Source organism: Ammospiza nelsoni, chromosome 6 (assembly GCF_027579445.1).
Source record: "Ammospiza nelsoni isolate bAmmNel1 chromosome 6, bAmmNel1.pri, whole genome shotgun sequence".
Taxonomy (NCBI): Eukaryota; Metazoa; Chordata; class Aves; order Passeriformes; family Passerellidae; genus Ammospiza; species Ammospiza nelsoni.
Genome location: NC_080638.1, coordinates 58,902,543 through 58,919,643, shown reverse-complemented (window position 1 = coordinate 58,919,643; position 17,101 = coordinate 58,902,543). Strand labels below are relative to the sequence as shown.

Sequence of the window (17,101 nt, the reverse complement as noted above, 5' to 3'; positions counted from 1 at the left end):
CATAATTCAGATGATGCCGGCTGAACAATGCCACCGGGAAGGCAGGATTTCATTGTTCCCTACCCAGTTCGCACCGCTTTGCTGCGAAATCTACAAAGCAATTACAACTAATTAAATTCCGACTTTATTAAGTGCGATCAAACCCCCGAAGACAATCCACCCTAGAACCAAGCCTGCACGCCGAGTGCCAGGCGCGTTAATCACCCGCAATTAACCCCCGAACACATCCTGCTGCTCTCCGCGCTCGTTCTCCCGGCGGAGCGAGGCGGGGAGGCGCCGCTGCCCGGGGCGAGGTGCGGGGGCTGCGCTGCTCCGGGTCCGGGTCGCTCCCGTCCGGGCCGCCGGTCCGAGCGGCGGGCGCAGCCCCAGCCCTTTCCGGGAGGTGCTGAACGGGGGGCACCGGAGCCCCTCAGGGGTGTCCCAGAGTTTGCCCCGGAGCTGTGTCCTCGGTCGGGGCAGGGTACGGGCTGCTCCTCGCTGCGGGCCGCACCTGGGCAGCAGCACCGGGCCGGGCGCGGCCGAGCTCTCCCCGCCCGTCCCCGCCCTCACGGCGCGGCCCCGCGGCTCCTCCCCGCCCGCCGCCGCCCCACGCCCCGGTGTCCCCGAGCCGGATCGCGGCGCTCCCCCGCGGTAGGAGCAGCCTGGGCCGGGCGGGGCGGTTCCGGAGCCCCGGCAGAGGCAGGGCCCGGGGGCGGCCGCGGTGCCGCCGGCCGGCCCCCTGAGGAGGCGCGGCGGGGCTGCGGCGGGCCGGGCCGGCAGGAGAGGCTGGGAGCCTCGCCCGGCGGGAGCGGGCTCTGGCTCTCCTCCCGGCTCCCGGGCGGCCCGGGGGCGCGGCCATGTCCGGAGCCATGAAGTTCAGCGGGTACCTGAAGGTGCGGATCGGGGAGGCGGTGGGGCTGCAGCCCACCCGCTGGTCGCTCCGGCACTCGCTCTTCCGCAAGGGATACCAGCTCCTGGATCCCTATGTCACCGTCAGCGTGGACCAGGTGCGCGTGGGGCAGACCAGCACCAAGCAGAAGACCAACAAACCCACCTACAACGAGGAGTTCTCGGCCACGGTCACCGACGGCCATCAGATCGAGCTCTCCGTCTTCCACGACACCCCCATCGGCTACGATGACTTCGTGGCCAACTGCACCTTGCACTTCCAGGAGCTGCTGCGCTCCGCCGCCCCCAGCGACACCTTCGAGGGCTGGGTGAGTACCCGTGCGGAGGAGAAGCCTCAGGGAGACTCCTCTGGGAATGAATGGAGGGCGCTCGGGGAGCCGGGGCTTGTCCTTGCATGCCTGTGCCGCAGACACGCAGCCCGGTGTGTGTCTGCAGGTACACAGGTGTGCTCCTTCACGCGTCTGTGTCCCTCTGCTTCACATCTGCTGTTCCTTAGGACCCTAAGGACCCTCAGCTGTCGTAGCTTGAGGGTGAGAACGCTGTAGTCTCTCCTGTGAAGTCTCTCCTCATGTTTGTAATGAACGGAGACAAGATCTGTAATACGTAACTTGCAAACGACACCAGCAAATTCACACAAAGGTGTTTCCTCCCTCCTTTCGCTCAGCGCACAGAGGCGCACTGGGAGACTCGGATACCTGGCTTGGATGTATTTCTGCCCTGCTCTACACATGCTTGCACAATAGTTTGATGTGTGCATGCGGATTTCTTTGACTTCTTAGCAGAATGGCAGGACTAGTCTTGTGTCTGTTATGTACACCGCTGCTCTGGGTCAGTGCAGTTTCACTCTGAGCTAATTCTAGGTTATTTCCAGGTAAATGTCACTTGTAGGCAGCCCAGAGAACCTCATTTATGGGTTAGTCCTGATGGTGACAGAAACAGTGCAGTCTCTAAAGTTGTACCTTTGCTTCCAGTCTTGTAAAGGAGGACAAGGTGACTGCATTGATCCAGACAGTTTGCTAGTAAGAGTTAGTTTAATAAAAAAGGCATTTATTCTGAGTAGAGAAGGTGCAGAAGAGCTGAGAATGTTCAAGGCTGTGATGGGTATAAACTTTCTGAGGCCGAGAAGTTCAGGATATGCGGTCAGATAACCACCACAATAAAACCAGATGTTGAGGCTGATAGCGTAGAGAACAGATAAACATCTTGATCCTATCACTGGGGAGGATGCTGGGACTTTCTGCTCTCTCGGTCTGTGGCTGAGGTGTGATGCTGCACCTTTGGGGTGATAACAGGCAATGATTAATTAATGTATATTGGGGCCATTTAGTTAGGTACCTTATGGATGAATGTGAGGTTTGTGCAGTGGAGGTGTTCTCTCTCAGACAGTCCCTGATGGGGTTTTTGGGTCAGACAGAAAGGTCCCAGCAATTCTCCGATGGCTTAGCTGAGGAGTTCCTCCTGACAGCCCAGCCACAGCTGAGGGCATGAGCTTTGCCTGGTGGATGCATGCTCAGCTTCCCAGGCTACCTGTGCCCCTGGAAAGTGTCTGCTCTGCTCCTGGGATTTGTGCTAAACCAGGTTCAAATACAGAACAGACCCCACAGGCCAGGCAGAGGAGTGAGCTTGGGGTAGAGCTATGTGTTTTTGAGGGTTTTCTTGATATTTGAGTTGCTATTGAGAGAGGCCCAGTCCTATAAGGAGGCTGGAGTCCTGGTCACACTGAGCTGGTGACATGGGGTGGGACTGCTCTGCTGCAAAGGTGGTGGCCTTATTTACATTACTAAAATACCTGTCATTATACTGCTGCTGGTGTGGATGCACGTACATTTCTTCCATTTGGTCCATCCTGCAGTGCTGATTTTTAGGGCAGATGCAGACTGTGGCCTGAAATATTCATCTGGTGGTGAGGGAAAAGTTTCTAATCCTTGCAGGATAGACATGTGTTTTATGAACTCCTCTACCTGTGAGCTGATGGGTACAAGGGGGTGGGAAACCAGTGAATTCTTTTAACTAGATTGATGTAAACTGGTTTTATATCTGGGCAAGTAGACAGAGGTTAAGAGCTGCTGCTCTCCTTTTAAATGAATGTCTGAAACTTACAGCTGGGGTGGATTTAGAGGGGAATGAGCAAATGTTTGCCTTCTGTTGCCTTTCTCTCTCCCCTCCCTTCTGATTTGCTTTGTTAGCATCTCGCATAGCGTGCAGCCTGGATCACATGATGACAGGGAACAGCATCTTGCCCTGATAATTTAATATGTCTTGATAAATCCAGCAGGGCTGTCACGGGAGTTTGTGTTATCAGGAGGAGAGGAAATGCTGGTTTGTACTAACCCAAGGTCTACGAGCTGCTGGCACAATGCAAAACACCACAAGGAAATGTACATGATTTGAAACACCTCCACTCCAAAATCCTTCCTTTCTGTCCTTTTTCCATCCCCAAAATAAAAGCACAGATAGGCAGCTAAGGAGTGAATCTTCCCAAGTTTAACCAGGCTTATGCTCACTTGGCTGTGCACAATTTTTCATTTTTATTTGAAATAGAACTTTTATGTTCACTTTTCAGAGACAGGTCAGACAGTATTTTGGTAAAATCCAAGTGATTAATAACAGGCAAACAGGGCAGTTGGCTGCTGTCAGCTCTCAGGCTCATGCTGCTCTGTTTATAAACATGGATTTTCTCCTGCTGGAAAAAAAAAACAAAAGAAAATATGTGATTAGTTGTAACATTGTTCAGCACCTTTTGTGAGAACTGTAGGAGGTTTCAGCGAGAGGCAAGGAGGAGCAGTTGGTGTGTAAGAGTTGGTGCTTCCCAGATGACTTGCAGGTACATCTCTGCAATTATGACCTGAACACTTATGCAGATGAGTAAGTGTATGGACATGAGCTGTCTCATCAGTAATGCTTATACACCTGAGTCATCCCACTGGCTGCTGGGGCAGTGTTCTCTGTTCATGGTTTGCTTTAAAATTCATGTTTCAGAGACTTCAAAACTGACCCTTTTTCCTTCCAACCACTTGGGTTGTTTTCCAAAGTCTTTCTAATAAACACATTAGCATGGTCTGGATATCTTCTAATTTGTGAGTTTGTTGTTACACACATTTGACTAATTTTCCACAGATCAAATTTGCAAGAGCTTATTAACTTCCAAGATCCTTCTTGCTGTTTCCCCTTTCTTATATTAACTTGTCAGGTTTCAGCAAAGCAGTTTTTACCAACATTGTCAGTTAAATGCCATCGTGCCTTCAGAGTGCTGAGCACCATCTCCCCAGTGCCATGTTGACTCTGGTAGGCATTGCCTGTGTGGGTGTGAGGTTGTGCAAACCTGAATGGTTGCATTTTACCCAGGTGTGCATGACCAGGTGCAGGGAGGGAGCTGGGCTGCCTGCTCTCTGGAGCTGTTTGCTGGGATTTACATTGGGGCTGAAACTTGCCTCATGAAAGCATTTAATTCTGCACTAGCTTGTGCTAGGATCTTTTTACTTCACATATGCACCTTTAAAAAGGTATTATCTCCTCTTTGACTGAGTGCAGTTTAGAAAGCTGTCATATATCAGTGAAACAAATGGAGTACTCAGTATAGCTGAAATGGGAGATGTTTACAATACCTGAGTTTTATGTAGTAGCTGAAGTAATTTTTAACCTTGGGGAAACACTCTTTACAGATACTGAATGGCATTGTTACAAGGGAATTATTTATTCACGACTGTAAAAATTATTAGTCCCTGGGCGTAGATGCCATAATTTGTAAGACTTTAACAAGGAATAGACATTTAAACCTTGATCTTGAAGTAGCAAATCATGAGAGTACACTGAAGGAAATCACATAACAGATGGGCTATAAGATTAGTGAGCCAGTCACAACTTCCTGATGAGTTTGTTGCTCGTGTGCAGGAAGAGATTAAGGCAATTCTTGTGTGTTCCTTCACTTCAGCTCTTTTGTCTATATCCTTCCCTATTTTTTTTAAGGCAGAAATAATCATGTTTTACCCGTGTTTATATACAATTGTGTTTGTTGAATGTGAAGTTCAAGAGTTAAAAGATAAGTCACCTTCTCTTCAGAGCACCATGGCCATGAGAGAGAGGCAGGGTACTGCAGGTCAAATATAATATGTTTGCTGCTTCTTTTGTCTCCTGCTTGACTGCAGGGTGGGCAAAAGTTGCTTCAGGAAGCCAAAATACTTTATAGCTCTTGACAGAGGATTTTGTGGTGCAGTATTTTGTGTCTGTGCAACTGCAGAGATAAATTAAGCTTGTAGAGGTGGAATAAGTGGTGTCTCCATCCACAGGGCAGGAGCGGGCTGGGGTGAAGTCCATTTGACTTCTCTTTCCATGCACATGACAGTGATGTACACAGTGCTGATCTCTGGTCTGTGTGAAGGTCACACTGCCATAATAATTAGGCTTGAGTAAAATGAGCTCCTTCCCTAACTTTTTGGAAGCCTTAAGTTGTTTCTGTAATTGTTATTACTGATATGCAGTTACTATGTTGAATAGGACTCCCACTGCAGAAGGTAAGGTAGGTCTGAAAGCTACTGGAATTTCAGCTTTTCTTTCTTGCCTTTAGCATAAATTTGTCCTTTGGCCCTATGAAGAGATCCCCTCAAAATGCCAACAGACCCATGCACCACGACTACCTGAGAGTGCCCTGCATCCTAAAACAGAGGCTGTGATAACCAAGGGAAAAATTGTTGCTATTTGTCAGGTGTTCAATAGCCTGTGGGGGTGTGATGCTAAAAACAGTTGTTCTGATGGAGGCAGATGAGACAGCTGACTGTCACAAAGAGCTGCACACGTACTGCCCTGTTCCAGCATCAGAAGTGGAGCTATTTGGAGTCCTGTTTCTTGCTCCTCCCCAATAAAAGGCCTGGCTGGCAGCTGTGAGAATCCTTGGAGAACATGGACACTTTGCTTGAGAGTGTGAAGATTTGACCCAAGCATGAGAAGAGCCAGTTTCCAGTGGCTGGGGCCAGTAGGGGGGTGTGGGACTGGAGTTCATGTCCTGGCTTTCAACTGAGTGCAGCAAGAGGTGGGTTTGGCTCTCAAGGTTTTCTGGGAGGCAGTGAAGTGACAGTGTTCCTGTCCCCCTCAAAGATGTCACTGCATTCATCGAGGACTGTGGCTGAGGGGGGAAATTCTGTGCCTGGGGCAGAGCCAGAATTCCAGGAGTGCAGGACAAGGCAGGACAGTCCAGGCAATCAGGTGCTGCAGTGACCTGGAGGGAGATGGTCACTCAGGTAATGGGCACTCTTTGGGTACTCTTGCCACCAAGAGCAGTGGCAGTCACCTCGAGGTGACTGGAATGAGGTGCTGGAGTACTGCATCCATCCCTGGGACCCCCAATAAAAGAGGAACATGGACTTTCTGGAGGGAGTCCCGAGGAGGCCATGAAGATGCTCCAAGGGCTGGAGCAGCTTTGCTATGAGAACAGGCAGAGTTGGAGTTTTTCAGCTTGGAGAAGGCAAAAGGGAAGCCTTAAAGCACCATCCAGTGCCTAAGGGGGCTAAAATAGAGCTGGGGAAGGGACAATGGCATGGAGAGACAGCAAAAGAGTAATGGCTTTAAACTGATAGAGGAGAGATTTAGATTGGATGTAAGGAAGAAGTTTTTGACAATGAGGGTGGCACAGGTTGCCCAGAGAAGCTGTGGGTGCCCCATCCTGGGCAGTGTTCAAGACCAGGCTGGATTGGGCTTGGAGCAAGCTGGTCTGGTGGAAGGTGTCCCTGTGCATGGCAGAGGGTGTGGAATGAGGTGGTCCTTAGGGTCCCTTCTGCTCTGTGGTTCCATCAAGCCCTTGTTGATGTGGTTGGCTGGAGTGGGGGGCTGCCTTTGATGCCAGGGGCACCTTTACATTCCTGCTGATGGTGTTGCTGCTGAACCAGTTGAAAGCCCTGGTTGGAGGGAGAAGAGGCAGCCAGGGCTGATGCCCACATTGCCTTTGGTCGTGCTAGAAGCTCGTGAGAAGGTGTTTGCAGACCTGCACCTGCAGCCCTGGGGGTGCTTTTTGCAGAGAGGCTGTGAGGAGGAGGAGGGGGCAGCAGGGTGACCGCAGCACCAGCGAGCCCAGCACCCCAGGAAGCTCTGTCCCCAGCCCTGCTGGCCCCACCTCACCCTGTTGGTGGTTTATATTTAGCTTTTTCCACAGGTCTTTTAGTAAAGCACATTTCACCCAGGCTGTCAGAGGCTTTTTGTTTGGAGTATTTTCTGAGTAATGATTTGGTTTCTGGCCATTTTGAGCTTATAGGCAATAAACTCTGCAGAATGGATTGTCAGGGGGACCATTTGAGCTATTGAAATGCCATTAGAAAGTCTACTGATTTACAGGGTAATTCAATATGAAAAACATATCCCTTACTGAAGTGAATAAGACTCCCACCCTTTCTTCACAAACTATCAAGGCTCCTTTGATGTTTTAGGCTTTAGCTATTGTGCTTTGCTAATACAGCCAGGAAATTGGGGGCCTTTTGTGTAACCATGGAGAAAAAGATGAACAGCAGAGTTGCCACATGAAATGAGTTACTGGCAGCTTTTATAAGGATTCTGGATCAGCCATTGCACCTTCTTGCCTCCCAGATTTCATCCTATTTAAGCATGCAGTTAAGACATGTCAGACCATGCTGCAAATTTAATTTCTGCTGGAGACAATGAGCAATCTTTGCTCTGATTGCCTGCTCCACCCCTGTGCTATTTGTAGGGCCGTGCTGGACCCAGTTTGGGGTTGTGGATAACTAACCTGGCGCCGTGTCCTGGTGGAGATCACCACGTGGCTGTTCCTCCGCCAAGCCATGCCCTTCTGCTGGCTGCTTGTGAGGGAAAGCCCTGCTTTAGAATAATGATATCAAAGATAAATGTGTATCTAGAACAAAGAGCATGCAGAAGTGTCCCATTAACATTGCTAAGCCACTTAGGGTAAGCCAGACAAGCAACTGTATTTCTGCAATGCCAATGATATTTTTGTGTGCTTTGATATCATGAGATGCTCTCATCACTTAGGGAGGTCAATTGCTGAGGAAACCATTCTGCTTTAATTTAGGAGCCAGCAGCACGAGCAGATGTGAGCCAGCTTTTGTTGCGTTTGAGCAATGCTGTGTGGGAACGAGCACCCCTCAGCAACTCCTGTGCTCTTGATACTCAGTGTCTGTCCTGGACCCAAGGTGATGGAAAAAATTGCTTTTTCGCTGCCCCTGCAAGACCTTTTGTGCCCTTGTTGTGCTGGAGCAGAGGCATGTGATCGATGTCCAGATCCACCCCACAGGCTGCCAGAGCAGTCTGACCGGCTGATGGCCCCGCTCCCTGGCTGCTCTGTCCTGGGGCTCCTCCAGTGTGGGGCAGGCTGCAGGCACAGCAGTTGTTCTGGTAACTTCCAGGATAATTTTTTGTCTGGTTTTCCTTGTGAGACCCACTGCATCTCCAGAAAGCCTCGTGCTCTCCAGCCCATCAGCGCTCTGTGTTCAGATGCAGCCCTCAAGACAGAGATGAGATGCCTGTGACCTGTGTGACAAATGGATGTCACACTCTGTGCTACCTCCTCTGAGTGCCACATTGCAAAGCAATTAAGCCCATCCTGGGGAAGATGCTGTCCTGGGCTGCAAAGCCACAGGAATTTTGGGATGTCAGGTCTGGGATAAGATTTTCATTTGCTGGCTGGAGCTCCGTGGCTCTGGCTGGGAATTTCTGTGCTCCATCATATGGTGTGGAGCTGCCCTTTGGGTCAGCACAGCTCACACAGAACTGAAACCCAGCTGCTGTCACTGTACTTACCCAGGAGCTTTGCCAGCAAAAAAAATGTTGGCAGGGGAAGATGGAGGAAGGGAGGGATGAATCTGTTAGATAGCATTACTTAAAGGCTTTTTCTTGGTGTTCACCTGCCCAGTTTGGTAAGTTTTGAGTTTTGTGAGTGAGTTGGTTGTATTTGTGTCAGTGATGCAGTGGCAGCTCTCCAGACTCCTTCCAGGAGGGATCTCCTTTCTGTGGAACAGGCAGGAGATGAAGTATTGCTGCAGAAACACAAGCTGGGCAGCTTTGGTAGCTGACTTCAGTTTGTGAAATGGGAGATAGAATAAATAATCTATTTTATTTAACCAACATGAGAATGCTATTTAGGCCTTAGTGGAATTTCTCTCTTATTTTTATTTTTTTTACTTTTTATTGCAGTACAGATATTTCTGTCAAAATGGGGAGAGGAGGAAAATGCATCCATGCAGGACACATTTCTAAATGTGTGATTTGCTGTATGAGTGTTGCATGTCTGCTGTATGTTTAAAAAAAAGATCAGTACAATCATTTGCAGTGTGAAATCACTTAGCAGATCAGTAGAGCCCAGTAATCTCTCAGAATGAGGCAGTAAAGGACAGGATGTGAGAAATAGGCTGTGGGTCTCTGCTGTCCCAGGACTTTACATCTAATAGTAAGAATAACAGTGACAGATTGCCTGATAATGTGCATCCAGGGGCTGAGGAGAGGTTTGAGCTGGTACCTCCAGATCTGACACTGTGGTGTTTTTCCTGCCTTTCTCTCATATATTCTGTGTTAGCCATTCTCAGAGACAGGATTTTTGACTCGCCAGCTGGTCTCACTTGGTGTGAAAAAGCATCTCACACCTCTCTAACACCACCTCTGGTTTCTAGCTCTCTCACACTCTGGTCTGCTCTGTGGTTTTTGTTTTGCCTTTGCTTGTTTCTTATTTTTTTTTAAATTCCTTGCCGTCAGTCTGCATTTTAGCATAGCATGGTCTTTTGCATTTTTTCTCATGAGTACATTTAATTTTACTCTGTCATGTAAGCAAGACATCCCTTGGAAATTAAATTCTTCATGTACATCTCCACTTGCTAAATTTAGTGTATTAAACCTCCTGTGATAAGAGTGGCATCTTAGTTTGGGAATCCTTTTGTCATTTTTGGATAGAAAAATGTTTGCCATCCTTCACAGCCTTATGGGTGCTGTAGTGGGTTCAAGCAGGACCAGTGGTGCTGGGTGCTGTGGGTGTGAGTCAGAGGGGATCATTTAGGGTTGTGCACTGTCAGAGGGATCATTTAGGGTTGTGGCAGCTCTCTGGAGCTGGCTGGCTCCACAGTCAGGATGGGAAAGAGGATGACAGTTTAACTGTGACAGTAAAAGTCAGCATGGGATGTCTGTGCTCCAAAGTGCTTTTATCTGACAAAATAGTTGCAAATCAATGCTGTCTCTGACAGCATTGGAGCTGGCTTGTCAATGTGTGACTTAGTTCCTGGAGGGATTCTCTCCACCTAGACTGGTCAGTGTGCTCACCCATGCTAAATGTATTCAGTTCTGGGCCTTGCTCCTTCAGAATAACAAAGGTTGTTTAAATCAGGAATGACTAATGCGAGACTAGCTTGTCCTGTTTGAATTCCTGCTTTGTCCTGCGTTTGCTTTCTTGGTAAACAAGGACATATAGCTTCTTGGCCTTTTCCCCAGGGCTGAGGAGCAGAGGAAAAATAGAGTTCCAAGTAGTGAAATTTGGGATTGATTTTCAGCATGATTTATTCTATCTCATATCCTTCAATTCTCTTAAATTCTACATGCTTTACATGTTAACCTTCCCTCACATGTAAACTGGCACATACATGAAGCTTTCCATACCTCACTTCTTTCTGGCATCAATTTTTAATAACATCAATGTGAAAGTTGCCTCTTTCCTTTCTCGCTTGTTTTTAAAAAGTTTGCCTGTGTTTTCTGTGAGATTCCAGCAGAACAGGAGCCTGGTGTTTGTGTTTGCTTCTGGTGTTGTTTGTGAGGTTCACATCAGTGAATTCCCCATGGCTTTGATGGAATTACACTGCCAGCTTTGCATTGGCTAACTGGGAGAAGACCTGGACACATTTCCTTCCCCCTTCTTGCATGCAACAAGAGTTGGTAATGTTGGCTGGGCTGTACATTATTTATTGGGCACAGAGAGTGCCCATGGTGCTCTGAGAAAGGGGAAGGAATTGGCTTCTGTCAATGAGTTTATTATCTAGGTCATTCACTGACTGAGGCATCTCACATTAATGTATTCAATGAAAATTTATTCTCTGAGGCAGTTTGCTCCTGAGCCTGGAAGAAGATATAACCATGTGAGGAAACATTCCTGTGCAGTCCAAATCCATGGTGGGATTTGTTGTCAAAGCTGCTCATTGGAACACACTGCTAATACAGAAGCTACAGAGCTTTGTGTAGGGTGAGCCTCCATCTCCTAATAGGGCTTGGTGGGAGTATTGCTGCTGTTAATCAGTTTTCTACATGGAGCCCCATGCTTATCACTTCATTACCTGTTTACTCAGTAGCAGTAATAAGTCCAGCTTTGGGTACTTCCCAGGAACTGCTCACCAGACTGGTTTGTAAGGGAGGAGGATTTACTGGAGATGGTTGAAAATGACCCTGCAACAAGTTTTCTTTTATAGAAGTTTGTCCCTTGTTTCTGCAAGGGACTCCTGATGTGGCAGCCAAGAAGAAATGCTGGTTTATTTAGTTTTCTTTAATGTAATGGGATGTAACTATGGTTATTCAGTAGCTACTCTACAAGAAACTAAGCTGTTCTCAGCTTAGAGTGGAGCAGAACTGGGTGGAAAAGATAAGTCATCTCCCTATCAAAAACTGCCCTTGTTACAATAATCCTATCAATACCTAATGATAGTAACTCATTTGGACCAGGCTTTCAATTAGCTTGAGTAACATCTAGCCTGTCTTGCCAATAGAGATGATATTTTCCCCCGTTTCCTTCGTTCTAAAAAGGAGCATGTTTGCTTTCCTCTTGCTGAATGATTCATCACAACCTAAATCTTCAAATTCATGCTCATGTCCAAGAGAAGAGCAAGCTCTAGAGCTGTTCTCATGAGCCCAGACTGTGGAGCTTTATTCTTTCCCTTTGAGGGACAAAAGGGTATGATGTAGGCAAAATAAATGGTAAAGGAATAGATAAAAGTTTCTTTGGCACATTTGCACAGGTTGAGCCTGATTTCTCCAGCTCTACCTAAAGCACAGTGGAATCCCCCCCTATTTACTGTTAAGGAGCTGTCTCTGCAGGCCAAGACTCACTGTGTCCACATCCTTAGGGCTTGCCATCCTCTGGGAGTGACAGCGTTGAAATGAAGAGCAGACCCTTGGATTCTGGAGGATCAGGAATAAAGCATCAAAAATCCAGGCTGTGCTGCACATCCTCACAGAGTGTTTTTCAGCCCCTTGTAGACAAAACAGGTTCATGTTCTAGTATGATCCTCTCCATCTGGGCTAAAATAATACTTAGGAAGTCAGCCAGTGTAGGAATGAGTTTTGTGTTTAAATGTGATTGAGCACTTTTTCAGCTCTTTTGGGCTCTGGCAGTTTGTGCAGGGCAGATCCAGGAGGGCAAAAACTCAGCAGGTTTTTGCCCTCCTCTGCCCCATGGGCAGTCGCTGTGCAGCATGAGAGGCAGAGAGCTTCCTGCTTGAGTCTCTGCTTCTCTCCTACCCCATTTCACAGCTGAGCTTGCTAAAGAAACCATCAGTGAGGCATCAGTCAGTGTGGGGGGCTGTGCACTGTGGTTTTGGAGTCGTGCGAAGGCGCCCGTCCATTGTGCTGCCTCTGCACGGGAGCGGTGGCGGCCGGAAGAAGAGGCGGGAGCAGAATTTTGGGGCAGCTGGGGCCCTTAAGCTGCTTTTGGTCAAAGCTTGATGCCAGCATGGCTTTTCCCTGTATTTTTTATCTATCAAAGGACTTGGTTAATGATTTATCAGTTCATAGAATCACAGAACAGTTTGGGCTGTAAGGGACCATGGTAGGGACCCCTCCACCAGACCAGGTTGCTCCAAGCCACATCCACCCTAGTCTGGAGCACTTCCAAGGATGGGCCAGCAACAGCTTCTCTGAGCAAATTGTCCCTCACACCCTCATAGGGGGAAGAATTTCTTCCTAATCTCTAATATTTACCCTCCTTCAGCATGAACTATCATCAACCTTGTGCTTCCCCAGCATTTTCTGATGACTATGGTACCAAGCCCTGTTCTGAGGTTACCTGTGCTCCTGTGGATGGGTGTTGGGAGTTGTGACTGCTCTCCTCTCCTCTCCTCTCTGTCTTGGGTGAGAGTTACTGCCTGTGGCTGCCCATCTGCAGGAGAGCAGGATGTTGGTGCTGTGGTGTGGAGCTGCCTGTGTGCTGTGGCACAGACAGGACACGATGCACATTCATTTTAATTCTTGCTTGGCACTGTGTCTAGCAAGGAGAAACCCTTTTGGCTGGTTATGTTCTTTCTGTTAGCCCTATCTTGGTTAAAATTCTTAGAATTGAAAGCTTCAGAAATTCTGAGAAGGAGCTCAGAAGAGAGAGTGGAAGCCATATCTAAAATCACTTGATTCATTTTAGATTCATTTTAGAATTGCATGATTCTGATTTTAGTCAAGAATAATATTGCAAGACCTGAGTGGATTCCTTCAAGGAGGAGCAAAAGATCATTCAAGTTGTCACATGTTTTGGCTTATGTGGATGTGATCTCAGAAGGTTTCTGGTGTGTCCTTGCAAGTTTGTCATTTCCCTTTGTCCTGGAGAAAGCTGTGTCCGTGATTAATATGAGGTCACTGATGTTATTTCTATATATAAATAAGCTTGGTGCAAAGATACTTGCCTCAGCAATGCATATGCAATACTCATTGTTTTTAAGCAATGCAATTCTTATTTTAGCAACATTTTTGAAGCTCCTGTTCCTGTTTTGGACATGAACATCAGGTGAGAAAAGAGTAACTGAGCTTGCAGGTTTTAAGTAGCCCTTGGTGTCCCTGCATTTGGCTTCTGAGAGTTTGCTCTGAAAAAATTTTGTGACCTCAGAAAAGCTCATCAGCATTTTCTCAGTATAAGTTTTGTGGTTCATTTCTAGGTTGACTAAACTATCTTTTTATGTGAATAGTTCTGGTTGGGGAAAATTTCATTTGCAGAAAAATTTGCAGATCTCTCATCTCTGGAAGAGATCAGTTCAATGCCAGGTTGGATGGGGCTTGGAGCAACCTAGTCTAGGTAAAATATCCCTGCCTGTGGCGTTGGGGTAGGAATGAGATGATCTTTAAGTCCATTCCAAACCATTCTATGGAATTTGAGTTTGCTGGTTTTGTTGTTTTTTTTTTTTTTTTAATTACTCCAGTTGCACAAAAATATGCAGTTTCAGTGCCTGATAATGTTTTTTGCCATTAACAATAAGGAATTTTTTTCTCTTTTGAATAGATATGTATATTTTAGCCAGTAAATGCGTAGTTGTAAAATTCTGTACACCTATAGCATTTCTTCTTTCTCCATCTCTGAACAATATTAAGCAAGTGTTTCCACAGGAACTGTGCTCTTTACAATAGACAGTGTTGTGGCTTGCTTCAAAGCCACAGCCAGAACATGTAGGTGTTTGAAGAGTACCAGATCTTTCCATCTCTGCTGTGAATTTTCCAGTGGGTCAGTACTTGTTCAGACTTTCTATCTCAGTATCTGAAACCACCCCCCTGTTTCATGTTGCTCATGTGTGGTAATGCCCCAGAAGCCTTTCAAACTCTGCTCCTCTGCAAGAGGAGTTTTTAGAATCACAAAAAGTCGAAATTCGTGGTGCGGCCAAGATCTAGTCAGCAACTCCAGGATCAGTTGTTCAAAGCCAGGCTGGATATGGCTTGGAGCTGCCTGATCTAGTGGAAGGTGTCCCTGCCCATGGCCAGAGATTGGAACTGGATGATCTTTGAGGTCCCTTCCAAATGAAAGTGTTTTATGATTTATTTTTTTTTTTAATGTTTCCATCAAACCCCTCACTACTGTAATCTTATCTCAGGCTCTTCCAATGTAATGTGTATTGGGAGTTGAACAGTGTTAGGTGTTTTTTTATCTTTCTTAGGGAAGTGTGTTTGCAATGGTTCCCTTCACTGAATGTGGATCAGTCATTGAAAGGGCCTGGATCTCTTAATTTACTTCCCTCCAAGGTGGTTGCTGAGAGGACAGGAACTGAGTGGCTTCTTGGCTTTATATTACAGGGCTTGGTAGATCTTAAAGAAGGAAGTGAATTGACTTTATTTTCAGAGGACATAAATGCTGTCCAAGGGATTTCTGTCCTCAGCTGGTGAGAATTAAGGTAGGAGACTAAAACTGATGTGACTTTTCCCAGAGTGATTAAAATCTTGCTTTGGGAATTACAGGAACGTGTCCCTGCACACAGCAAGGGCTGTTTGTCTGCAGGAAGAGGAGCATGAGGTCCACATTAGCTGTGCCACCCAGGTGGGGATGTACTTTTCTCCAGGAGGGAATTTATACTTTAAATACATTAGTGTGCTGGAGTTAAAAGCATATGTGTTTGTATATAAAACACATGCAACACTGGCACAGATAAAATGCCAGGCCTTCCATTCACAAAGAAACAAAACATTAAAACATTTGTCAAGGAGGGAACACGGCAACAGTTGTCCTAAATACGACTGGCTTTGTAAGTGAGCCTGTCCTGCTCTTGGCTTACCCAGGATTGCCATGTGCTGGGGCTTGTGGCAATCCTCAGCAAAAGCTTTGTTTGCAGAGCAGAAGTTTATCTGCAGGTTTGTGGGTCATGCTGAGTTTTGAATGGGAAATGTGGTCAGCACCCAAGTTATATTCTCATTGACCTGTCAGCAAAACCACTCCAACCATGTTCTGACCTTTTCCTCTGCATACCCTTTCTGGGTGTCTCAGCCCTCTGGTTTATTTAATCCAAGGTGTAAATCTTGGTCACGTTGGTTCCTCATCTTGAAACCACACTTTGGAAGGGGAAAAAGAAATACCAAAAAGGGGAATTACGTGACAGCGTGCTGCTGGTAGGTCCCAAGGAGCTGCCTGTCAGTTCCAGTTGTTCGGCAAACCCTGGAGAGCCTGCTGTCCTTCAGAGGAGGCAGCTGGGTCAGCTGAGCAGCACGTCCCAGTGACACAGCAGCGCGTCACCGTCCGGTGGCTGGGGAGGGCTGGAGGCCAGGGCTGTGCAGCTCCTTCCTGCCTCAGCCTCAGTGCTGGAGTCACAGCTCTGACTTTATGGTCACAAGTGGGTAGTGAGATCATCTTCTCATGAGGTAGATGAGGAAAACTGTAATCACAGACTTGATAGGACTAAAAATTGCTTGGTCTTGGACAGTCTGTCTCTTATTGTAATGCTCGGCCTCAGGGTTTCAGGACAATTTTTTCCCCTATTATTTTTGGTACTGATGTCCAACCCACTGTCCTTCCTCATGAAAAACCTCACCTCTGCACCCTTTTTTCTAACTGCTGTTTCACAGAAATATTTTGATTGTAATCTTCCATCATCCCCACCAAAAAAAAAGAAAAAAAGCCCAAACAGAAAACCAAGCGCATAAACAAAACCCACTGTACAAATAGGATATGATCTAACTTGGCAAAGCAAGTGTTGGCAGTGGTGTGTCCTTTCTGGGTGTTGTCAGCTGCAACCTACATTCTTTTTGCTGCCACTTGACTGTGGCTCCCAGCAGTGGCCCTCATGGGATTGCAGCAGAGACATGAGCAGTAACATCTGGACAGCAGGAGCAAGCATCATACCTTCAGGAATGCTGGGGGAGTGCATGCCTTGGCACTCCTTTTTTTTTTTTTTTTTTTTTTTTTTTTTTTTTGTACCTTTGGAAGTATCTAATTGGCTGTGCAGCCAGAAACTGCTGGTGCTTTTACATGATGTTCTGGGATGTGTGTACCAGGGAGATGGGGCAATCCCACAAGTGGCAGGCAGGGAATGGGAGAGGGAGTATGTGGGCTAAAATACTTTTAAACCTTTCTTGTCATCTTTCCTTGTGTCCCAAGCAGGTTCTCTCCTGTGACATGCCGTTTATATTTGATAGTTTGCTTTTCTCCCCTGTCTCAAATCATTGGGCAGATCATCTTGGAGAGGGGTTGTGGTGGATTAATACTGGCTGGGTATAAATGCTTTATAATTTCAGTGCTAAGAAACTGCCAGGTAAGGAAGTGAGAGGAGGAAGGAGGAAGTCACTGTGATCAATTCCAGATCTGGGAAGAATTATCAGAGCTGAGGTGCTTGGGCTTTCCCATGGTGTTACAGCCCATGCCAAGGTTTAAAGTTGCTGGATTTAATCTCTCCTTTTTGTATCCTCACTAAGGATGAGTAATGGGATTAGCACTGTAAGTGGGAATATGAGCTGTGTTGGGAGCTGTACTTCTAAAGACTGGCATGCCCCTGAGACATGCCATTTGAAATCTTAGGATTTGCCAGAAATATTGCTGGTAACTTGATCCTGCACA

General features: G+C 47.0%; 1 protein-coding gene across 1 annotated transcript in view; it reads left to right on the top strand.

The window, feature by feature from the left end:
- Positions 1-836: 836 nt before the first annotated feature.
- Positions 837-17,101, top strand: part of PRKCH (protein kinase C eta) — a 114,064-nt gene continuing 97,799 nt past the window's right edge. Inside the window, exon 1 of the mRNA XM_059473914.1 lies at positions 837-1,196. Within this exon, the coding sequence (XP_059329897.1) occupies positions 837-1,196 (360 nt within the window). The remainder of the gene's footprint in view (positions 1,197-17,101) is intronic.